At 39.7% G+C, this 26,435-nt stretch overlaps 1 protein-coding gene and 1 pseudogene across 1 annotated transcript; both read left to right on the forward strand.

Moving 5' to 3' along the window:
* Nucleotides 1–19,019, forward strand: part of LOC125297056 — a 321,071-nt pseudogene extending 302,052 nt beyond the window's left edge.
* Nucleotides 373–24,623, forward strand: LOC125297057 (zinc finger protein 883-like). Its single transcript, XM_048247207.1, has 6 exons — nucleotides 373–605; nucleotides 876–980; nucleotides 3,953–4,132; nucleotides 8,172–8,406; nucleotides 20,184–20,708; nucleotides 23,733–24,623. Exons 1-6 carry the CDS (start codon nucleotides 504–506, stop codon nucleotides 24,401–24,403), a joined length of 1,818 nt encoding a protein of 605 aa, XP_048103164.1. The 5' UTR covers nucleotides 373–503; the 3' UTR covers nucleotides 24,404–24,623.
* The last annotated feature ends 1,812 nt before the right edge of the window (nucleotides 24,624–26,435 follow it).

Here is a 26,435-nt window from a genome sequence, read left to right on the forward strand (position 1 = left end):
GCCATACATGCACATCAACTTCAAAATGAAATCACCAGCACATATTAGATGCACAATACAAAGGCAAAAAACTGAATTAAACACACACTGCAGTGCAGTGTTGTTTATAGCCTAAAGCCTAACTAGGCTTTAGTGAGGCTAAAGTGAGAATGAGCTATTTTTTTATTATTATTATTATAGTATCACAATAGGGTATTACAAATATATATATTTAATTAGTTTTCTTCCTTATGTGTAAGTATTACGCAAGAACGCAAAAAGGACTCGTAGGCTACAGGAATACAGAAAGCGTTTAGACCGAATTCTCATCCGGGACGCTAGAGGGCGAAAAGAAAAATTCTTGACTGGGTATGTACAAACATAAATCACTGAAGTAGATTCCAGGAGCAGCTGGAAACGTAACATTGTTCAAAGCAGATAATTAATGGTTCACTTTTCATGTTTTACTGACGGTTACAATTGTCTGGACTTATTTTGAGTTCGTACGCTTAACTCACAACATAATGCAGAGTCTGACAGACGATACACTAAGCTTTGCCTCGAGCCTCGAGAGTTTAAAGTCGCAACAACACACAGGCTGGCATGGGATGGATGTTAGTGTGAAGGTGAGAGTGTCTGAGGTAGCTTAGGACTAGGCCTACGTGAACGGTGTATCTTGAAAACTACTGATCTAGGCAGTGACAAGTAGCCTAGGTAACAGTTTCATGAAGCTAACGTTAACTCTCTTGATTTTTTAATCGCCGCCATTCTTGACCGAGTGTCTCCTTATTTGGAACAATGGAAAATTACCATTTACATTTGTGTCTCAATCTGCTAATTGGCTTTGTTGTCAGTTGATATCTGAACAGTGTATGAAGTGATGTGTCTGTGTGTAGATCACGGATGAAAGTTATCAGCAGCAGCATGTTGATATGATGAGTCACAAGCAAGCCTGCATTGACCTGGAGAAGGCAACTCTGTTCATCACTCAGGTTTTGCAGGTAAGACACACACACACACACACACACACACACTAATTCATTTTAACATATTAAGACTGTATTAAGGCTATATGTTTATGTGCTTCACGATCTGTGCCACACTTGGCAACCACCCTGCCTATAGGCCTATGGTTTCCATATGGTAACTGTTTTAGAAAAGCAATAAGCCACTCAAGTCCATAGGTTACAGTCTGCTGGCACATTGTGCCTAACAACGCCCTATCTGTGTTAGGCACAATAAGGCACAATATAAGCACTGTAACCTACGGCCTCTCTGGGCTTATTGCATAATTAGTTAACCACTGATGATAAGGCCACCGTCTACTGTAGATGCACACACATGCTGGGTCATTCCGTGTCAAATCAGACAAAATTCAGGAAAATGGTTGCTGCACTGTCTCATATTTTGCTCAAAGTTTGTCTAAAATTTAGGTCCCAAAGATAGTTGAAATAGTTTTGTTAGACTCCTATGTTTCATACATTTTCCACCCTTGATTTTGTATCAATTTTTTACACTCAGAAATGATTTATCTTGGAGACCATGTTTAGGCATTTATATCTTGATTAGTATTATTCCTAGCCTGCCCAGATTTTGTAGATAAATAGATACAGGGATACATTTTCCCTATGCCATTCCACATGACTTGTTTACTCATAACTCAATTTATGGAGATTAATGTATGATTTTTTTATATGGGTGCATTACACCTAAGTTAATATTAATGTCTGGTGAAAATGTCATGCAAATAGCCTCATTGGAAGTATGCTTACTAAAAGAAATGTTGACGTGTCCAATACTTATTTTCCCCAAAATTGGCACTTTGGCACTACGAGTCCATAAACTAAGCTACTTTTACAAAAAAGTGCCTACTATCTACCCCACATACCATTTTTATCCTATGAAAATTACCTAAAACACAACCTCCTCTTGTTTAGTCCTTAAACGGAACACATCACAGTTTATGAAATTGGGTTATTCACCATCTCCCCTGGAGATAGCTAAGTGAGCAAAAGTATTTTTGTCTTTGCACATGCATTAGTTCGGCAGCGCCACTGCTAGCTCAGCTTAGCTTAGACTAGTGAATGGAGTATCTCGTCTCCGGATAGCATGTCTTGAGTAAAAGTGAGCCAACAACAAAAACAAAAAATCCCTAGTTCTTGTGGCCTCCGTATTCACGAGTACAAATGCCAATGCAGATTAAGACGAGGCAATTTCCTAGGTAGGTATTGACTTTGGACTATATTGGGGAGAAATACAGGCAAAGACACTGTGGTGCAGAGATTGTCGTAGCTGTGGTGAGTGAGACAAGGTGCTCATCTGTTGTTGCATGATATGCCAATTTCATAAAACAATGGCGTGTTTCTTTAAAATCTTCAAGCACATTATAATTGGAGATCTCAAATATTGGTATAACATTAATAAAATATAGTATGATAAAAAAATATTGACCGATACCAAATGCGTACAAAAACAAGTTTATTCTACTACTATCACTCTTATTTCTAATCCTAATCTAGGGCCTTTTAGAAAATCCATAAGAATGCCCATACAAACGGGTAATTGTTCTGTCATACTTACAACATGCTTGTCTTCCACTCTACAAAGTTTGGGCTGCCTGATGAATAATACTTTACATTATATTAGTGCCCACACATTGCTTCCCAGATAATGGGATTTTCAGGTTGTAAATAATATGAAGACATGATTTGAACAGCAACATTTTACAGGCTTTGGTTTTGGGACCCATTGATGATCGAAACATTTTGAACAAAATCTGAGAGGGTGCCGTAACAACTAGGGCTGTCAAAATAACTGATTAATTTCGATTAATTAATTTGAGAAAAAATAACTGATTAAAAAAAAATAGTGCAGATTAATCGATTCTGTATGACCTTTGACCCCGAGCCGTTCTAGTCAGTAACCATTAGACTGTAAAATGAAGGAGAGAGAAGAAAATGTGCTGCCTAGATCATTGATTGGAACATTTACAGTGTTGATAAAAATCAAGTGTTGATTAAAATAAAGTCCTCTGCAATGTCTGCAGCAAGTAATTTGCATATTACCGGAGTTCATTAACTCTTAAGTCGCACATCAATGCAAAGAAATAGTGTTGACATTGAGGGGAGTGTTAATTTATTTTCACTGTGTCCATTAGGTTATATCTGTGGCCTGAAATGCCTTGTATGTGAAAAAAAACTTCTTCCTGAAGCACTTTTGAATTTATTTCCTCAGCATATTAGGTCATATCATAGATTATTATGGCCATTATTTGAACATTGAAAATAATAATAAAAGAGTTTTTGTACTTTAATGTCACTAATGGTGATTATTCAATGATTCATTTGAATTTAAATATTTAAAATACTTTAAAACACAGCAAAAATTATATATGCGATTAATTTAGATTAATTAATCACAGAGTATGTAATTAATTTGATAATTTTTTTTAATCGATTGACAGCCCTAGTAACAACCTTTCCTTGATTCACACAAGTGTTTTACTATCCACAAACATAACATTCCTTACTTGTGACAAGTGTTTTACTGAGTGATGTTATGAACCCATTTCCTACAAGCCACATTTCTCCCTAACATTCCGACATTGAAATTGTATTTTCCAACGAAACAAATACAGACAAAAATCTTTGGTTTTTACATAACATTCCTTACTTGTGACTTGTTTGGAGTGAGTTGTACAAAACATGCTTATTTGTCAATATATATATAATTATATATAATATATACATGTAATTTGTAATAAAATATATTCGGCTATATTAAAATATAAATGCACCCATTAAACTGGTCTTTCAGTCTTATAGACAGTGTAGATACCCTCTCCTGTTAGTTGGAGGTTTTGCTGAAAGCCATGACTATGAATATGATGCTCTCCTCAACAGCTGCTCCTGGCACACTTTGAATTTCTTCAGTAGGTTGATGTGTGTGTGTTTGTGTGTGTGTGTGCGCGCAGCATGCAGTAGGTCGAAACCGGGAGCTTTGTGTATTGATCCGTCGTCTGGAGCAGAAGGATGTGGAGACTGGGCGGAGTCTAACAGAACTGGCAGAGTCAAACCGCCAGCTGCAGGCGAAAATTGATGAACTACAGAAACATCTGGAGGAAAAAGACCACTCCCTTACACAAGCCAACCAGGTGTGTGTGTGTACCGTATGTATGTATGTATGTATGTATGTATGTGTGTGTGTGTCTGTAGATGTCTCTACTAGGGGTTGCACGGTTCATGAAAAAAATCCGAACCGTTCAGTTCGCTTGTTGGGTTCGGGGCATGTGTGCATCGTATGTTTTTTGGCGGTTCATGGCATACATAATGTAGCCTCATGCCCATATGTGACCTCAGGTAGTTTTTTCCCTTTGGCGTGAAAGCGGAGGTCTGGAGTGTTGCGGATCACGTGTAGAAATGGCAAGTGGGAGAGATAATAAAGGCAGGCCGGAGTTGGAGGTTGCAGTTTCCCAAAATATTAAGAAAGTAGCCCTCACAAAAACTGTTGCAACCAAGTCTATATTTGCAATAATTATAATTATAATTTTATCGCAATTATATTTGCTAATAATAATAATTAATTTTACTGTAAGGCAGCGGTGTTGTCTTCGGCAGCACTACGCAGTATACCCACTTAAAAAGCATCACCATCTCAGTATACCCACTTAAAATAGGCAAAGATACATATTAACATTTGGAGTTGATCACAGTATATCCACTACAGCTAACTACTACATCACAGTATACCCACTATAGCTAACTAGACTACAGCACTGCTGTAAGGTAATAACCCCAGATCTCAAAAGCCCTTGGAAATAAAATATTATTACAATGTGTGTTGGGTCCTCCTCACATGGAAGATCTAACGTTCCGTTTCAGAGACCAAGTAGCCCTGAAACTAGAGGGGCATTTAAATTTGACAGAGACAGGAGAGAAAGTGTGCATTTACAGGGCTTGTCAATGTTACAGCGGGGAAAATAAGTATTGAACACGTCAACATTTTTTTCAGTAAGTATACTTCCAATGAGGCTATTTGCATGAAATTTTCACCAGACATTACTATTAATAATAATATAGTATTTAATTAATAATAGTAATCCACCCATATAAAAAAATCCAAACATTAAAGTACATAGGTAGAGTTATGTGTAATAAAGTGGAATGACACAGGAAAAAAGTATTGAACACGCCTGCTGAAATTTCTTAAATACTTTGTGGAAAAGCCTTTATTCGTAATGACAGCTTTAAGGCATTTCCTGTATGACAAAAACTAATCAGTCACAGTATTCTGGCTGGTTTTGGCCCATTCTTTTAAACAGATAGTCCTTTAATATTGAAGATTCCAGGGGTCCCTCTTGTGAATCCTGATCTTTAGTTAACGTCCAAAACTGTTCAGTTAGTGTATAGTGTATAGTGTTAGTGTATAGGTCTAATTGAGTGCCTGTCACTTGAGGGAACCCTTGCAAATTGCAGTTTTGAACAAATTTGCGCAGCATGGTCAAGATGCTAAGCGGATTTAATAGCAATTTAGCCAGACGTCTTCTATGCAATGCTTCTATGTGGCAACAACAATCCTTCAACAATCGTGAATATTTTGTTAAATGCACATGCAGAGGAGGGGCAGCGGGCTACGAGAGAGAGAGCGGGGCGGGGCAAGGAAAGGCTGCGTGCATAAAAAGCGCAGCTCAATGGCAATGCAAGGATTTGATCTTATATTTAATTTAATTTAAATTAAATTAAACATAGAATATTTATGTGTGGCGGCCGATCTTTATTTTGTGGCGCCCCGCCACAGATTCGTCAATGTATGGGAAACACTGCTCATCATCCTGGTGGATGTAAAGATTCTCCCGCAACAAAGTGACTCCATTCATCATTCCTTCAACTGTATGAAGTCTGCTAGTACCATGAGATGAAAAACAGCCCACACCATGATGCCACAACCTCCAAACCTCATTGTTGGTATGGTATTTTTAGAGTGATGCACAGTGCCATTTCTCCTCCAAATATGGTGTGTAGTATGACATCCAAAAAGTTCAATTTTGCTCTCACCAGACCAGAATACATTCTCTCAGTATTTCATAGGATTGTCCAAATGTTGTGTAGCAAACTTTCAACGAGCTTTGAATTTTCTTCAGCAATAGAGTCATGCGGGATGAGCGTGCATAGAGGCCATGGCGGTGGAATGTATTACAAACAAAAAAACTTTTTATAGCCCACCAGTATGTACTGACCCAGCTTATATCAATTTGCACAGATAGGAGGGATAATTTCTCTAATTACTGATAAATTCCAGTTTGTTCCTTGCCTTTGTGTACTGCTTTTTCTTAGCGTGTTCAATACTTTTTCCCTGTGCCATTCCACTTTTTTACTCATAACTCTACTTTTAGACATTGATGTTTGGATTTTTATATATGTGTGGATTACTAATGTCCGGTGAAAATGTCATGCGAATAGCCTCACTGGAAGTATACTTACTGAAAAAAAATGTTGACGTGTTCAATACTTATTTTCCCCGCTGTATGTGGTAGCCTAGCTACGCTATGTAGAAATAAAATATTCCGTAATATTTCAGTCAATCTTAGTGTGCTAAAAAGGCACAAAAGTTCCTGTAAATGGCAATAACAAATTCTATTTTTGTGCAAAATAAATAAAAATCATCAATGTCTTGCTGTATCAAAAACTCACCTTTACTCAGAGATGGTTAAAGTTTGGTATTTCTAAAGTGTTTTAAAAGAAAAAAGAACAACAAGAACCATAGGGAACCGAAAAACGTGACCCTAAAACCGTGATAAGAACCGAACCGTGGGTTTTGTGAACCATGCCACCCCTAGTCTCTACATGACAGTTTTTCTGCTGTGTGTGTGAGAGTGAGAGAGAGTGTTAGTGAGAGAGATAGAGAGTTTGTGTGTGTGTGTGTGGCCGTGTGTGTGTGGCCAACCACTATCATTGGAAAGACTGCTGAACCACTTTCATTGGAAAGACTGCTGACTTGATAGTTGACCAAAACAATACTCATTGACTACGTTTCCATGCACACCATATTCCTATTAAGGATCATATTCTGTTTATGGCAATATTCAGAATAAGACATGTAGCAGAAACGGAATATTCCTGTTTACATGTTAGTCATGCTGAATAAAGCAGTGGCATGCTCTAGAAGTAGTATCGCTGTCCCTGACTTTCATTCAGGATCACAAAATAGGTGAATTTGGCCTGATTAAAGGCACTATTGTTTTGCATTTCAGGATCACAAAATAGGTGAATTTGGCCTGATTAAAAGCACTATTGTTTTGCATTTTAGCCTTACAATACAATAAGCCCCTTTGAGGGCTTTTCACCGATTCTTCATCTGTGTGTCTGCATCTTTGAGCATACGATGCTTTCAACCATCGATAAATTCCATCTTGACATTTAAACGTTTAGGTTTTAATACATAAATTGACCTCGTCTTCATTCAAGAAGTACAAACCTTTTGCCACACTTTTTACGCTATGTTTGCAAGTGCAAGGGCATCAAAACAAGCTACCAAAAGTGAGTAAATGATGATTTAACTTATTGAAGGAAAAAAGCTATCCAACCCTACCTGGCCCTATTTGAAAAAATAATTCCCCCCTTAGTTACTAAATTGACCAATACTTTAATTAACCAAATGTAATTGACAATTGGTTTCTTTACTAGACACACCCAGGTATGATTACTGCCAATCCTGTTGAAACTGAACATTATTTAGAACCTGTCTGGCTAAATGTGAAGTTGGCTAAAAGGCTATGTTTACACCGTTAAATGTTACGTTAAACGTTAAAAAGGCTATGTTTACACCATTAAATGTTACTTTAAACGTTAATTGTGACCCAATTCCAATCCCCACGAGTGCATAAATGAACTATTTCAGATTAGTCAGATTAGTTTGCTTATTTTCAAAAGGTTGACATTTCTGTATTATAACCTCTTTATTCTAATATTCTAATACTGATTTTTTTTCATGAGCTTTAATCCATACTCATAGAGCTTAAAACAAAAAATGGCTTAACTATTTCACGTTATTTGTGATTAATCTATATGAAATATTAATTTTTTGAAATATTGCCAGAAAAATAACTTTTTCATGATATTCAATTGTTTTACAGCCACCTGTATTCAAACGCACACACACACACACAGTATTTGATGGTCTTGTCTTGTGTTCAGAGTCAGATGGACTTGTCTGAGGGTCCAAGGCCGCTGGAGGATCCAATGTCTCGTATTAAAGAAGAGGCTCAGGATGATTCGGCAGTGCAGCGAACAGAACAGCCAATATCATCAGCAGCAGACATTAAAGAAGAAGAAGAGGAGGAGGATGATAATGATCAGATTCAGCAGGTCTCGTGTGATGGTCCGGTCTCTGGATTTAAAGAAGAAGATGCTGACAATGGAGAGCTTAATGGTAAGAAGTGCTGGGGTGAAAAGAGCCCCACACACACACACACACACACACAGTTGTGGTCATAAGATTAGACCCTGCCTGAATTGGTAAAATACATAGAGGTAATATATATAACTGGAGAGAGTGACAAAGTTCCGTCCCCATTCATTTCAATGGCCCATGCTAGGCTAGCTACTTCAGCCAAAAAAAAATTGAAATTGGCAAAGCACAGGCGAAGCACTGCTACTTGGATGCAGAGATATCATGCAACAACACATCAGTACTTTTCTCACTCACTACAGCACGGACAATCTCTGCGCCCAAGTGCAGTGCTTTGCCTGTGCTTCGCCCCATTATAGTCCCAATTCAATACCTGGCAAGGAGATCACCTTGTTTTAATCTGCTTTGCCATTTGTACTCGTTGTGTAGACGGAGGCCACAAGAGGTAATTAGGGATTTTTTTTTTGGCTCACTTTTACTCAAGACATGCTATCCGGCTACAAAGGATTCCGTTCACTATGCTAAGCTAACCTAGCTGGAGCGCTGCCGGATTACGACAATGTATGCATGGAGACAAAAACATTTTGCTCACTTATCTCTAGGGGAGACGGTGAATAACCCAATTCACAGCTGCTAGCCTACTGTTTTTGTTTACAAGCATGGAGGTTGAATACAGCGCGCTCGTTTGGAATGTTCCCAGATAGCAAAATCAGATTGGCAGATAGCGGACCGCTGGTGGTATGCCGCCAGTGGCGTGCCACTTGTGGTCCGCCGTTGGACCACCATCTCTTTAAATTGAACTTGTCATGAATATTTAGAAAAGTTAATAAAATGATATGTCGAGTATAACTGAACAAATGAAAAAGATTTTAGACCAATAGTGGCAAAATATTGGGAAATTTGTCTGCAACCCGCCAGCGGACCGCCAGAGAACCGAGCAAAATGCCAGCGGACCGCCAGCTATGCCCCAAATGGACTGACAGTGGTCCGCCACCCTCTTGCTATCTGGGTTGTTGTTGTTACATCCACCATAGCATCGATGAAAGATTGGAGCATGACCTACAGGCAATTCCAAGAGATTATGACAATGAATGTCGTCCTGAACAAATCCGTTACTGGAGAAAGAGAGCTGCAGTGCTTATACAGTTTGCCCAGCGTCAACAGCAAAGCAGGGTGTGGAGGATCGACTCGTGGACAATTCCAGTTTGGCAATAATGTAACATTTTGATGCTTCATCTAGTAGCAGAAGTGGGGACGAGTGTATTTTTTTTTCTGTATTTTACCAGGGAAACGGGGGCTGGAAGGCTTTATCACCCTATATGCATATTGTTCTGCCAACTGTTGTAAATTATACTACATTCTATGTACACGTGCAGTTGTGAAATCTTTTAGGTGATCTATTGCATGGTGTGTCTGTAAATAAGCCTCAATGCACACAAAGCGCACATGTAGGCTAAATAAAATCTATTGTGCATAGGCTAATACTTGAAGAAGTCACGTAAGTGCACACACTTGAAGCTGACCTACAGTATTTGTATGTGAGCTTCAAACATTTATATATGTTTTCAGCGTTATTTAGCAGAATTACTTGGCTACGGAACCCAAATCTTGTTTGCGTTGGAGAGAGCATGCACAAACTTGTAGGCTTTTTTTTTTTGTGATCAATTTTTTTATTAACACCATTTATATCATTCAGAAATACAGAATAACTTCCATAACATATGACAGTTTGTGTCAAATGGTGTAAAAGACAAAAAACACAAAAACCATCTCCCACCCCCCACCCTCTGCGGTCACAAAACTAAACTTGTAGGCTTTATGGTACCAGCCAATTCAGTAACTCAGACTTCAAGGCCATCATATATAACTTGAATTTCCCCTTGGGGATCAATAAAGTATCTATCTATCTATCTATCTATCTAATGTTTTAAACAACAAAACAAAATACTAACATAACGGTGAAGTGATTTGTTTTTTCATGGTTTATTTTTCCAAAAGCTTCCTTTCCCCCCATGCCACACTGCAAAAACTTCTTATCTAATAAAATCTAACCAAGTGTTATATCAAGATCAAAACATCTAGTTGGTACTGTTTTTAGTATGAAGAGACTTAGCACTTTCTCGTGAAATTGTTTGACTTAATTTAAGCTTGACTTCTTCTAAGACGTCTCATCCTGAAAACAAGCAAATTTGTCTGCCAGTGTGTTGAGTAAATGTCTCTTGATAAGACTCCTTAAAATAAGTTAAAGTCTTCTTAAATTAAGTCAAAAGGATCTTTTGAGAGTTAAGTCTCTTGAGGTAAGTCTCTTCATACTAAAAAAGATACCAAATAGATTAACACTTGGTTAGATTTTATTTTTTGCACTCCAACATGACCCTGGCATTTAAGTGCTCCCGCTACATGGACGCACGAAAGAAACGTCATCGACACGCCCTTACGTGATGTGAATCTTTATTTTTTTTTTAAGTATATTTTTTTGGCCTTTTTATGCCTTTAATGATAGGACAGTGGAGAGTGACAGGAAAGGAATGGGAGAGAGAGCAGGTAAAATACATGGAGGTATTATATAGTTGCGCCACAGCTGGGACCACGTGGTGTGAATCTTAACCGCATGTTCATCGCCTCGTTCAGACACAGCTGATTTACATAAAGCCCGGAGGAAGTACTAGGAGGGGACCAGTAGAACAGCCGACTAAGTTGGGACTTCCATATGACCGTTTATGTTGTTCAGATATACGGTCCAACCATTTAACATCCGCAGAACCTCCGGTCTTACACGTATGTCTGAAAGCCCTAAAAGATAGAAGTGTTAGCGCTCTTCTTCTACGTGCTTTAAAGTTCAAACCCAGTCTATGGTTCAAACAACTGGGCTTTGTATTCCCTCTGACGATCAGTATCAATGATTGTTTCTTCTTGTACACACGTAGGGCTCTAGAGTCTTTGCCATGAAAGATTTTTACATCTGATTTTTTTCCAACTGAATTCGTGAAGTTATTAGCCTTAAAATGTAGGGTCTAGGCACTCAGCGTTCGCAGTGCTCAGTCCGAGGGGCAGGATAATCGGTTGTCTTTCAAATTCCCTCTGCACGCAATAGGACAGCGCTATGAGTCCCATGCGTTTCCCACCAGCGGAGCTAGTTGGCTAGTTCAAACTTTTGCCAACTTCATAAAAGCTTAACTTGTGTCACACTGTTCGCCAACAGCAACATTATCTTATTTGTTTTCAAGTAGCAGGGAATTCAAGCCAAACCGTTGCAACTCTGCCATCAATCATTATGTTAAGCCCGCCTAACGACTATACACGATTTGATTTGTCTGATAGAAGTTTAATTTTTCGAGCTCACAAGCCAACGGAGAGTTGCTAGACTAGCCCTGGCAGCAAATGTAATTTGCTGCCGCTTGGGTGCATCTAGATTTCTAGGCTATGAAGTTATTTCAATGACTAAATATTCAAATTGTGTAATTCAACATGCCATTTTGCTTTGAAAACTTATGACACCTTTGTACTTCCATAGGATTTTTGCTGCACCCAGTGTGAATTTGCAGCTTGGTAAACCTACACTTGCAGTCGAAATTAAGCCAACGCAAATTGAACTTTGCCAATTGAAATTGCTACCGATAGAAGCGCACAGGTCAGGTGCAGTGTGGTTGCGCACCCCTCAGGTGTAGTGTGGTTTGATCAACCAGGCATTTCAAGAGTTTGCAACAGCTGTCACATCAGAAACTTTCCTGTTCAGTTGACACTATTAAGGCTATTTAAAGTAAAGGGGACAGACTTGTGGGGCATCCGTGGCCTACTGGTTACAGGGTTCCCGCGGATCCTTAAAGTCTTAAATACAACTTTCGGTTTTTAAGGCCTAAACAAGTCTTAAATTGTCTGGGATGTCTTGAATTTTCGAAAGGGAGGTATTAAATTTGCGTATGCAGGCATGAAAACTCCTCACCTTTCGGCGAAATTTGCTGTTTTGAATCCAAAATAGGGGACTTACGTGTTTCGCACAGATCCGATGAGAAAATATTGTGTGTGGGGGGGTATGGGGTTAAACCTGAGTTTACTAATCGCGCGCAGACGCGAACACATTTTGATGCAGTGTAAGACAAGAGCCCAATTAAAAACTTGTCTGATCCAGTAACGATTATGTGAATGCAGCCCCTATGCATTTAGCCTATTAAAAACAGTGGAAGCTAAATTTTGCCGCGGATGCAACGCGAACAGAACGCTTGCGCTGGAATAGCCTCCCTGTCTGTGTGACTATATGCATCTGAAATGTCAGCTGAAATGTGAGCCCGGCGAGCAGAGATCATGGGAGAGATGCTTATTGATGTCACAGGTGGGCTAGTTGAAACTTTCAACTTCTGTCAGAAAGACGTTGAGATTGGTGTAGCAACGTAGCATCTAGGCTGTTGTTAAAGTTAGCGAAATTGGACAGAAATATAGACATAACGAGTTCATTTGATGAAGAATACGTGCAGTTTGAGCCATCTAGATTGACAAAAGGTGAAGCACATAGGCATACTTTATCAGTATAGCAAAGGCTAATGTGAATAACTAAATAGTTGAATTAAATGCTCCTAAACTGGGCTGGTGCGTTTTGTCGAGTTCAGAGACAAAAGCAGTGTTTGACATGGTAATGCGGTCTTTTAAGAAATGTTCAGTGGCCTGATCAGTAGGCCTAGTCTGTGTCCAGGGCTTAACATGTAATGTGAACATTGTTCACACAACTTTATTGGTTGGTTAAATACACTAGCACAATGCCACAATCTGTAAGTAGCCTATGCTGCAGGTTAAAACTATTAAAACCAGTTTTACAAATTAAAGCCTAGTCTACCCTACCCAAGTTTATTTATTACCTGGTTTGGTCCAACAAATATTCAGACTTATCTTATTGAGACTCATTCTAATAGGCTACTATGAAGTGTCCACTAGGCCTATGAAATCTTCAGAAATGTCTGATAACTTCAGGCATAAAGAAAGAAAGCTTTCAAGAAAACTCATGTAGATTACTGAGGAGGAGAGGGCCAGGCTGAAGCATGTTGCCACACAAAAAGAAGAAATAATAAGTATTTTTTTGTAAAAATGAGTCATTTTGTAGTTTGTTTTCTTTATAAATCTCTGGTTTTAGGCAAATTCATACTCCATGGAAGCTATGCACTATTGGCAACAATGTCGCTTGTTTTGCTATGAAACGGCCATTTCCCTCTTCGCGCACCCTTCTCACCTTTTTCACCCCTGACCCGTTTTCATGCCTGCGTATGGGACCGCCAGCGAGTGCAAGAGAGCAAGTGTCTCCATCCGGTTTCGTGTATTTAAAACGCAATTGTATAAGTGACTAAGGGGGTTGCAGAGTGAAGATGTTTTTCACGGGTGTGGAAAGGTGTGAAAACGGTAATAATACAGTACAAATATTCCTGACGTTTTCGTGGTGTAGCCGAGGCCTGAGAGATACGCAGGTAGCCTACGTGAGCGGTAGAATGAGCGGGAGATAGAGTTGGTCAGCCAGTTAGCGATAGGTTGGCCATACGTTCAAATTTAGGCCGGACATATGGATTTTAAAAGCCCTGTCCGGCGTCTGGCGCAGCCTCAAGCCGGACGCTCATTTGTCCTCCTTTTTGGAGTTGCGCTTGGCATCGAGAATCTTTGGTCGGACGCAGCATCGTTTTTACAAACTATGGACGCGAAGACTGCTGGTCAAATTATGCGCAGTGCTTCTGTCACTTGTCTGATAATTTGCTGCGCATTTTATGAAGGAACCATGGGCTGACAGAAAAAGAAAACAAATGTTTTCGCAATCAGGAGGAAATACTGTACATGTTAAGTTGATCTGTTTGCATCTTTCCAGTGTGTGTTGCTGGCCTAGCTTAGGGAAGAAAATATCTGTCTAAGTTATAATACCTGTAATATCTGTCAGTAGCTTGCTTCCCAGCGTTTCCCAGTAGGCCTACTTCGCAAAAGTTGTGAAATATAACCGCATCATTTTTGAATGTCGGCGACTGGCTACATAAAAAAAAAAAACGTGCGTTCATAAAACGTGCGTGCTTACGATGAAGCCAGCAGTTTTCAGCAGGATCATGCGAGGAGGACCTGTCTCTTAATTAATTTAAAACAAGTCAATGGTTTTACAATGTTTCAGTCAAGCTTTGGTTGGTTTAGATACAACTGGTATGCAAAATGTAAAGTAGTGGATTAACTTTAATTTGCTGTGCTGCATCTAGGACAATAGATGCACATAGTAAATTATATAAAGTAGGCCTATTCAAATATTTAAATAGCTTAGTCTAACTTTGAAAAAAATATTTAAGGGAATCCAGTCCAGTGCACATGTCTTTGGCAAGTAGCCTAGGGGGCTACTACAGACACAGGTGAAGTGTCAGCTTCAGTCAGCCTCAGTCAGTAAGCACAACCAAATATGTACAGCCAGCTTCAAAAGCAAGCAGCCCAGACCCTAAAATTGGCCATTTATAGCTGTGAAGGTAATTCACACACAATTATTTTCTTTCGCCAAAATATATTTGGTAACTTCTGACATCCAAAATGGGGTGGGGGTTAAAATTACAAATTAAACAAGCATTTAACCAAATGCTAGGTTGATAGTTAAAGTTAACTAGTTGATACATTTTCCTTTGGCCAAATGTGCTGAATCTGATTCCCAGCATTTCTCCCTTTGTGTGTTAGGAAGAGGAGGACACATCATACTTGGCTACAGTATTCAGTTCTGAGGCTGCTCCATCTGCCCCGTCCCCTGCAGAGAAGAAGCTCCACCACTGTAATCTGTGTGGCAAAAATTTTAGTCGTTCGTTTTGTCTTGCTGTTCATCAACGCATTCACACAGGAGAGAAACCATACCACTGCACTTGGTGTGAGAAGAGTTTTACTCAAGAAAGTAGTCTGAAACAACATACACGCATTCACACAGGAGAGAAACCTTACCACTGCAGTTGGTGTGGCAAGAGTTTCAGGCAAGCGAGTAATTTTAGAGCTCATCAGCGCATTCACACAGGAGAGAGGCCATACCACTGCACGCAGTGTGGCAAGAGTTTCCCTCAAAAGGGAAAATTAAAATTAGTAGGAAAAAAAACCATTGCATAAAACATGTTTAAGTTGTCGTATATATCTTTTTGCCGTGGTATAGTCTTAATTTTTGCATTTAGATGTCTTGAAAAGGTCTTAAAAGTCTTTAAATTTGCACTTGGAAAATGTGCAGATACCCTGTGGTTAGGGCTTGGAACTTAAGGGTTGCCGGTTGAATTCCCTACCAGTAGGAAAAATATGGGCGGGGGAAGTGGTTGAGCACTGCTCCTATGCCCACATCCACGCCTGAGGTGCCCTTGAGCATGGTACCTAACCCCTCAATGCTCCCCGAGCGCTGCTATAGCAGGCAGCTCACTGCTCCGGGTTAGTGTGTGCTTCACCTCACTGTGTGTTCTCTGTGTACTTCACTAATTCACGGATTGGGATAATTGCAGAGACCAAATTTCCCTCACAGGATCAAAAACATATCTATACTTATATACTAGACTAGGGTTGTTGGATATTTTGCTATTTCCTTAACTGGCAGCCTGAGCATTTTAATCAAATACATAGGATAATCATTCCAATATTGCAGGAAAGCAAATTAATAGAAATGTATTTTGTTTTAAATCATGGGTTGACATGGGTTATGCATGATCCTACATGATGATATAATACAACCTAAACCATACAGGCATTAAGTCAAGAATACATCGTTTAATCCAATAGTTTAATTTGCCGTCTTCCAGAAATGCTTTACCAACATGGACGCACGAGGACACTCGTGCCCAACACTAAACTTGTGCATGAGCTGCATGTAAAAACAGTTGCAACCATGGAACACCATGTTTTAAAAAATGTCAGCAACCAAATGCCATGCTAATTGGCTGAAGCTAACCCTCCAAATCCAGACCCCCTGGTATAATATTTACCTTTCTCTTCAAGAAGAAGCTTTTTTGTTTTTCTCGAAGTCACGAACACTGTCGGTAAAAAATAAAATCGTTGCTACCTAGCTATTTTTCAAAAACTGGCCAATATTTCACAAGTTCTGCTAGGCCTTGTTAATTTATATGAGCACAATCGTATACACGTCGGTTGTGAGGGTCAGGAGTCTCATCTCGAGGTGAGGAGGAATAAGGGTCTCTGGACACCTATTGAAGGAGTGCACGCATTACATTATTGTGCTGTGGTCAATGTGAACGTAAGTGTCTTCTTTGTTTGCGTCTGCAGTAGAAAAATCGGACCTCAGAGCTGAACACCCTGTCTTTTCAGCTGAAGACATCAAAATTGAACTTGTCCAGGTACAGTGGTGAAAGTCTACGATGTTTGTAATGTCTAGTATAGTTATACAAATCATAATCATCCATTATCATAAAATCATATCTTTATTTCATCAGCCAAGCTAATGCCAATATTACAACAAATGTTAAAATATTCCAAACCAAATTAAACAAGCATTTAACCAAATGCTAGGTTGATAGTTAAAGTTAACTAGTTGATACATTTTCCTTTGGCCAAATGTGCTGAATCTGATTCCCAGCATTTCTCCCTTTGTGTGTTAGGAAGAGGAGGACACATCATACTTGGCTACAGTATTCAGTTCTGAGGCTGCTCCATCTGCCCCGTCCCCTGCAGAGAAGAAGCTCCACCACTGTAATCTGTGTGGCAAAAATTTTAGTCGTTCGTTTTGTCTTGCTGTTCATCAACGCATTCACACAGGAGAGAAACCATACCACTGCACTTGGTGTGAGAAGAGTTTTACTCAAGAAAGTAGTCTGAAACAACATACACGCATTCACACAGGAGAGAAACCTTACCACTGCAGTTGGTGTGGCAAGAGTTTCAGGCAAGCGAGTAATTTTAGAGCTCATCAGCGCATTCACACAGGAGAGAGGCCATACCACTGCACGCAGTGTGGCAAGAGTTTCCCTCAAAAGGGAAATCTCAAACAGCACCAGTGTATTCATACAGGGGAGGGGCATTTCCACTGCAGTCAGTGTGGTAAAAGTTTTAATCAAGAGGGAAACCTCAGAATTCATCAGCGTATTCATACTGGAGAGAGACCATACCACTGCAGTCAGTGTGGTAAGAGTTTCAGTCAAGAGGGAAATCTCAGAAGTCACGAACGAATTCATACAGGAGAGAAGCCGTATACATGCACTCAATGTGGCAAAGAATTCAATGTAAAGGGGAGTCTTAAAAGACACCAGCGTATTCACACAGGAGAGAGGCCTCACCAATGCACTCAGTGTGGCAAATGTTTCAGTCAAATAGATTATCTCAAAGTACACCAGCAAACTCACACTGGACCTCAATGCACTGAAGACTCTATACCAGGGATCTCCAACATGGTGCCCACGAAATAGGACTGTGCATTATAGGCCTACTTGGCCTAATGTGAGAGATTTCAGATGTGCACTGTAAAATGCATCTTCATAAGTTAGGCTGGTGTTGGTGATTGCTATTGAAATGTTTGTCCAAACTAATTGTCCATTGAATTTTGGGCAGTGGTAAAAATTGTAAACTAAATTATGCATTTTGTTCTTTAAAAATGAGATTAGAACAAAAATGTATATTGAAGTAGGCTATTGAAGAATCAAATGTCTAAGCTTTTAACATGTCTGTTCACTATTTAGGCTAATTTTAATGAAAATGTGGTTGCTTAATAGTGGGCATTATACATGTTGATAATTTAAATGTAAAAATTACATATTATTTAGAACGATTATCCTCACAAAGAGGGCTGAGGGTCTTTAATTTTTTATTATGATTTTGGGTCCTTCAGGTAGCCCTCATTTCCAAAAAGTTTGGAGAACCCTGCTCTATACTTCCGTACAAAGCCAAACCACAGTAACTATGCTGTTGGGCAAAATTGAGTTATGACTTGAAATGGACTTTGTGACACTTTTGTGACAAAGTATCCAGGTTCAACTGTGTTCAGTTTCAGAGAAACATGAGGGTCAATTGCAGTATCTAAGAAATACCAAGCTAATACCAAGGCTGTGATGCATTAAAACTAATGTGCCCCCTTAGTTTTACTTGGCCTAATCCTAATACGCTTGTGCCTGTGTGATCATAGTCAGCACGGTGCTAGCAACTGCTAGTGCTGGTTTTGTGTGGGCAATAGTTGAATTGTTGCATTGGGGAGGGGTATTTAACTGTAGTATTCAAACTGTACTGTATTGTAGTCTACTGTGCATAGGTTAAATAAACGAGACAGTGCGTCTTTCACTACTGCAGTGGTTCTCAAAGTGTGGGGCGCGCGCAATTATTTTTTTTCTTTTCTTTTTTGACAAAGAGGATCATATGATTCAAAACAATATAGACACACACAAAAATAGGAGTCATAAACAGACTGACATGAATTAAAATCAGATCCAGGGGACGAGACGGTAAATGTAACATGGAACCAAAAGGCAAAATTAATATTTTAACGTTACCATTTTGCTGTGATGATGGGCTCAGGTGGGGCTTGAAAATTCCCCACCTCTAAAGTGTGGAATGACAGAAAAACTTTGAGAACCACTGCACTGCTGTGTCTGTGTACTTTTGACTCAAAACCAAACTGTGTGTTGTGTGGTCCATTGCAACCTGAAATTAACATTTAATGAATATAAGTGTTTACATAAAGCTTTGTATTTCACTGTTGTGAGACTTGGTATTTATATTGCATAGTCCAACACCAGGCGCCTCTGGTCAGTACCAGGAGTTCGGTAGCACATTGAGTTATTGGTAAGGCCTGATTTTTTTTATGTTGTAAAGTGCGAAACGGTACGGCCGGGCGATCAAGGCAACACGATCAGAGAAGGTTAGTTGGTTATCAAGCATTAGTGTGATTTTGATCTGCCTACCTTTTAATTGACTGCAGTTTTCCAAATCTTCAAAAAACATTGCACCTATTTTTCCAAATTTCACTTCCTCTAGCAATTTATTTTGCAACAACTGCTTAAAAACACCATTGCCATGTTTTAGAGAAGTTGCCACAAAAGAAGAGAAGATCATTGAAAAGTTTCTGGGTGTCCATATCTGAGGACCTCTCTTGGACCCTCAACACCTACCATGATCAAGAAGGCTCACCATTATCTCTTCATCCTGAGGAGACTTAAGAAGGTCCACCTGTCTCCTCAGGTCCTGGTAAACATCTACCGCTGCACCATTGAGAGCATCCCCACCAACTGTGTCACAGTATGATATGGCAAACTGCTCTGCCGCTAAAAACAAATCACTGCAGAGGGTGGTAAAACCAGCCCAGCGCATCACTGGTTCTCCCCATCGAAGCCATCCAAGGCAAGCGATGCTTATGTAAGGTGTGCAGCATCATCAAAGACTCACCCCAACCACAGATTGTTCACCCCACTCCCCTCCGGTAGGCGTTACAGGTCTCGCTGCACCTGAAACAGCAGGTTCAGAGGAAGCTTCTTCCCTGAGGCTGTCACCCAACTAAACTCTAGCTCTGCATCCCGGGGACAACCAACCAACTATGCCTCCCCCGTAGGCTAACAATGGGCTACTTTTAAAAATAGTTATGAACTACAAAATAGTTATGAAATGCATTGATTAGGTTTGGCCAGTATCTACCTGGCTGGTACATCTACAAGTAATATATTGTGTCTTACAATGAGTAAACATAAACAAAATGTTACAAAAAAGAGGGTCACAGTCACATTGATTTGCGGACTTAATTTATTTCTAAACATGTGGATTCTATCTGGACATCGGACCAGCATGAGAAAAGGAAACCCTGGAATGGATCTATTTCATGACCTATTTCATGTGTTGTGTTTTCCCAGTGAAACGGACAGGACTATGCGCCTCATCCTCCATGGCCCCTTCAGGGAGTCCCACGTCCAGCTGGACCCTACAAAAAGAGCTGGAGGAGTCCGGAAGATTGTCCCGTCCTCTGCGTAAACACAGCTCCCAGCTCAAGTCTTGTCATTACTCTCTCACAGGAGAAAAGCCATACCACTGCAATCAGTGTGGCAAGAGTTTTCGTCAAGCGGGAACTCTCAGAGTTCACAAACATATTCATACAGGAGAGAGGCCGTATAAATGCATTCAGTGTGGCAAGAGTTTCAGTCAGCCGGGAAATCTCAGAGTTCACCAACGAATACATACAGGACACAAGCCGTATGAATGCAATCAGTGTGGCAAGAGTTTCTTTCAAGAGGGAGACCTCAAAAGACACCAGCGAATACATACAGGAGAGAGGCCGTACAAATGCACTCAGTGTGGCAAGGACTTCAATGTGAAGGGACATCTCAAAAGACACCAGCGTGTTCACACAAAAGAGATGCCCTACCAGTGCAGTCAGTGTGGTAAGAGTTTTGGATACAAAACGACTATGAATAAACATCAGTGTAAGAATAGGGGTGCAGCCGACCATAGTTGATCTGTGATCCCTACGGACCACACCCAACAGTTCAGGGGTGCGTTTCTAGAAAAGTAAGCAACGATGTTGCTCAACCACCGTGGTACAACACAACTTGTGATCAAACAACGTCAACACCTGTTTCTAGCTAGAAGGTATCGTACCTGTGTAGCAATTCGCTACCTCTGGTGTTCGAACACTGTAGTTGCAACAGCGTTGTTGATAATGCAGTGATGCATATCATTGGTGGAAACAGTGGCAACGTATAATACCCCACCCCCTAGAAATTCTCTGCCACCGCCCATGTTGAGTTTTCAAATTTAAACCAAAAGTGATAAATGCTGGCATTGGCATTGTCATTGCCATCAGCAAAAACCTAAACCTATTGCAAGCATATAAAACAGTTTACTTACAGTATACTTATCGACTAATTGTGTTAAATATCTATGTTAAAAAAATTTAAGTAGGCCTACGATATACAACAATAGGTTTTGACCCTAAATATTTATGCATATAGTTACTCTACATCGAGAGACCATCAGGAACATGACATCAGTCAAAAACAATTGTTTCAAATAGTTGCAGTGCTCTATTTGGTATTTCCATGTGTCACTAGTTCACCTGCACATAGTTAGAAGCATGAAGACAATCTCACTTCATAAGAGAATTGAACCTATAATGTTTGGACAACAAGAACTAGAAACGCACCCCAGATTGGTTGTAGAGTTCATAATGTCTTAGGAGACCAAATTGTGTTAGTAATATTTCCTTGAAGTTGATGCAGATTTGCATTTAAAAGAGAATGTAAAAACATTTGTTCACGTGTTAAAATCAGGTGTGTTTACCTGGGCACATCTAATCCAATTACAATTGGATTCATACCTCAGTTGAAATAAAATTACTGTTCTGAAACAGATAGTTCTGGTTCTTGATTATGATTGACTGAATCACGTTTTTTTGCTGCTGCAAAACCTACTGCAACCCCCCTTGTTCACCACATTTCATTATATTTTACTGTGCTACTAATTGTCAAGAGTAGCTACATCTCAACGTTGCTTTCTAAATTACTTGTTGCTATGTTTATATGTTATGAGCAGGGATGTAGTGAAGGCTAAACACAAGTAAACACAGTTTATTCACCTCTTATTAGAGTTTGTCCACCTTTCATTAGAGTTTATTCACCAATTGCAACTTCTAACATTAAAAACTCACACTGTATTATCCACATTCACAATATGTATACTCATCAACACTCTGGGAATCATTTAATACCATTGGTATTGTTATAAACATTGGACAATAACCTCCACCATCATCAAACATGTTCTGAATGCCTTTTAAAAAATCTGATACCGCATGGCACATTCCTCCTTACTGTGATCACAGAATTCATAGTTTACCCACCTATTATTTTACCACTACACCTCTGGTTATGAAATCGTGAAATACTTGCGTAGTAACTTTTTTATTAAATCAATAACCCCTACTAGAGGTGTCACAATTTCAGTTTTAAGTCAAATATACCAGGCCTGTACCAGGAGTTGGGTAGCAGATTGAGTCACTGGTGAGGCCTGATTTGGTGTATGTTGCAAAGTGCAACAGCACGTTCAGGTGACCCAGGCAACATCATCAGAGAAGGTTAGTTGGTTATCAAGCATCAGTGTGATTTTGGTCTTACTACCCTTAATTGACTGTAGTTTTCCTTTTTTTGAAAAAATCCTCTAGCAATTTCTTTCCTCAACTGCCTAAAAACACTGCAAAATCCTGAAGGGATTGTATGGGCAAAGATGATAGCTTTTTTGAGGTCTTTAATAGTCTATTCAATCTTTGTTTAATATCTATCAGATTTATATTCAATCCATTAGGGGGTCCGTGGATGTACTGCAGGGGGTCTGCCAAATTATTTGCCAAATTATCTGAAGCATTTTTGTTCCTCCTCCTCCTTTAAACGGCTACGTGAACATAAACAGAACATAGAAAATATGCCTTCTATTTGTTCATAAAATAACACATAGTCTAACCATGAGTCTTCATGCAATCGTGTGATCACTGTGGGAACATGTGTGCACCAATATCCTGCGTTAAAACACATTACCTCCATCTGCCCCAGAATAGACAACGGGCAACCAGGTGAGACATAAACTGTTTTAGTGTTAGCGTTTCGAGAAGGTTATTGAAACGTTTCTGGGTGTCCATATCTCTGAGGACCTCTCTTGGACCCTCAACACCTCTACCCTGATCAAGAAGGCTCACCAGCATCTCTTCATCCTGAGGAGACTTAAGAAGCTCCACCTGTCTCCTCAGGTCCTGGTAAACATCTACCGCTGCACCATTGAGAGCATCCCCACCAACTGTGTCACAGCATGATATGGCAACTGCTCTGACTCAAACCGCAAAGCACTGCAGAGGGTGGTGAAAACTGCTCAACGTATCAACGGTGGCACACTCGCCTCCATGTGGGTGCATATGTAAATCAGTTTTCAGTTGGTCTAGAACGGCCTACTCTTGCAGTTTTACAGAAAAGTCTGTGTTTCCCCATTCAAAAAAGAAATGCTTCACTTCATTGTTAGTCTGACATCCAAAGTAGTTGTTTAACTTTATGTGAACGATGCTATTTTCTGTGTCTTATTAATTCCAACTTTGGGGTCTTTGGAGGAAAAATGCCAAATAATATTGCTGTATTTTACAATGAGGAAACAGAAACAAAATGTTACAAAAAATAATTAGTAGTGGGTCACACAATCACATTGATTTGAGGACTTAATTTGTTTGTAAACATAGATAAGTACAGATGTGTACACACATTTGTTTTGTTTCCATTCTTTTTTTTTATAATATTTTTATTAAAACATGACCGGTACATTTCAGATTTGTCCTACCAAATTAATTCTATTCATCAGACCAGCAGGAGAAAAGGAAACTGTGGAATGGATCTATTTCATGACCTGTTTCATGTGTTGTGTTTTCCCAGTGAAACGGACAGGATTATGCACCTCATCCTCCATGGCCCCTTCAGTGAGTCCCACGTCCAGCTGGACCCTGCAAAAAGAGCTGAAGGAGTCTGGAAGATTGTCCCGCCCTCTGCCTAAACACAGCTCCCAGCTCAAGTCTTGTCATTACTCTCTCACAGGAGAGAAGCCATACCACTGCAATCAGTGTGGCAAGGGTTTCAGTCAAGCAGGAAATCTCAGAGCTCACAAACGAATTCATACAGGAGAAAGGCCGTATAAATGCACTCAGTGTGGCAAGAGTTTCAGTCAAGCGGGACATCTCAGAGCTCACAAACATGTTCATACAGGGGAGAAGCCATTTAAATGCATTCAGTGTGGCAAGAGTTTCACCCTCGAGGGAAATCTCAGAGTTCACCAGCGAATACATACCGGAGAGAGGCCATGTAAATGTAATCAGTGTGGCAAGAGTTTCTCTCAAGAGGGAGCTCTCAAAAGACACCAGCGAATACATACAGGAGAGAGGCCGTACAAATGCACTCAGTGTGGCAAGGACTTCAATGTGAAGGGACATCTCAAAAGACACCAGCGCATTCACACAGGAGAGAGGCCGCACCAATGCACTCAGTGTGGAAAACGCTTCAGTCGATTAGAACAACTCAAAATACACCAGCATGTTCACACAAAAGTTTAGTTAATCCACAATGTCATCATGTGAATGAGCTCATATGCACCAGAATGTGTTGTCTCTGCAGCACCACTGTTCCTAGATCAGCATGATTTATTTCATATTCACATTTATATTTGTTTTATTTTCTTATAGTGTCACAGTATTAGACGTTTCTTGGTGTTTTATGCCCTCAATGTTGTCTTCAAGGCAGCACTGCCTGGAAGGCACTAGGGTTAGGCATGGGTTAAGGGTAGGGTTAGGTTTAGGATTAGGTGCCTTTAAACGTTGGGGGCATAAAACACCATTGAGCGTATTAGACATATTACTATTGTTTTTCTTTATTATTTGTATTATATATTTTGCCAGTGGATTTCTCAAGACTCAGAGCACTGTTATAAAATCAATGTGCAGGTGCTTTAGGGTGACATGTAGACTTGTGTACTTTAGAGACATAGATTTAGAATAAAAGAGCTACAAATCCCTCCTTTTCCATTACTGTAACCTAAAAAGGAAGCTACAACAGGCGTGTAACTGAAGCGTTCCATTTGCGACACGTAAAATACATTGAAGAAGACTGGTCTATTTTTTAGAATGTACGTGCCACTATCACGTCTGGTCTAGCTACTGCTACTTCTTTCTTCTTCAATTACGTTGAAGTAGTGGAGAAACTATAATACGATTAAATACAGTAGCTTATCACTTACAAGCAGGCATACAGAAAAGGTTAACACAGATTTGAATCCAGGACTGTAGAGGGTGATAAGATAATGGCATGTCCAGAGCCGTATAGAGAAAATGTGGCCAACTTTGCCATGTTTGATATCAACGTCAGATGACTACAGCGTAACCCTCTGGGGCAAATACGCTGTGTTGAAATAAATCACTTATATTCACCATTATAACAATGTTATCATCAATGTTTATCAATATGTAAAACGCCCACAGATATATGGATATCCAACATGGTGCCCATTTGATTACCTAGTTGGGCAAACTCTCTTTATATTTGGCTCTGAATTATTACTGAATTATTTGAAAGCATGAATCGCTGAAACAGATTCAAAGAGCATCAAAACAAATCCATATCTCCCAACAATTTAGAAAGTTTTTTAAATGTATTTTTTGAGTATCAACCATATTGTCCCACTAAAGTATTATGAAGTATATGAAACAGACCAAACATATTTGTAAATAAGTTTGATTTCCTTTTGCATTTTATGAAAACCTCCAATAAACTGTTCAGAGAAAAATGACTGAATTTTCTCCATATAATACAATGGGTTAGGCTTTAAGTAAGGGATACTGGCTGCCAAGGCGTCCTGCTATACAGAATTAATGAACGAGGTGGAGGCAAAGAACTTCCCACCGCACAGCGGAGAGGTGTTTCCTCCACCGAATGGGATATATATGTATAATGGGCCTTTATCCCGCTTATCACCCGGTTGCCACTATAGACAAAAATCATGACACTATTTATCACCTAATCATTGATTTAAGGCTACAGCTAACTAGCCAAGATGAAAAACAAATGTAGTAAACTTGATTGATATTGAAGTAAGCTACAATGTAATAGTCTAAGTTTGCAATTACGACACACGGCTTTTGTAAAACATGAGATGTACTGTTTTCATAAAAATGTTGGTGCTTTTCCATTTTGCGTTGAACTTTTTTTCCCATTCAAAGTGCAGTACAAAAACACAAGACGCAGCAGGCTCTCCAAACACGAGGCGCTCTGCGCGAATAAGCAGCACGCAAAAAGCTTACTGCCAAAAGGAAACGACATAAATAAAGCCGGATCAAACACCGTTATCTGGTTCGCAGCCTAAGTTAGCTATGTTCTCTCCCTCTCTCTCACCTTTAATCATATTGTGATGACTCGAGCAAGGCTTGTTCAAAACATTTAGCTTTATTGTGGGGAGTACAGAGACACCAATACATGGCACACAATAGGGCAGTCAACAACACTCATACAGTACACAGAAAGGGAGGTCACACTCACACTGACAAGAAGGGTTACACGAGAGGCAGAATTAAAGATGGTTACACGCTACACTAA

Source organism: Alosa alosa, chromosome 7 (genome assembly GCF_017589495.1).
Source record: "Alosa alosa isolate M-15738 ecotype Scorff River chromosome 7, AALO_Geno_1.1, whole genome shotgun sequence".
Taxonomy (NCBI): domain Eukaryota; kingdom Metazoa; phylum Chordata; class Actinopteri; order Clupeiformes; family Clupeidae; genus Alosa; species Alosa alosa.

What these genes read in the sequence shown, in the direction of transcription:
- LOC125297057 (XM_048247207.1), top strand. Translation starts at nt 504, where the DNA reads ATGCAGAGTCTGACAGACGATACACTAAGCTTTGCCTCGAGCCTCGAG. An exon ending in TGACAATGGAGAGCTTAATG is followed by an intron (nt 8,407 to 20,183) that starts GTAAGAAGTGCT and finishes GTGTTTTCCCAG; the next exon opens with TGAAACGGACAGGACTATGC. An exon ending in CTACCAGTGCAGTCAGTGTG is followed by an intron (nt 20,709 to 23,732) that starts GTAAGAGTTTTG and finishes GTGTTTTCCCAG; the next exon opens with TGAAACGGACAGGATTATGC.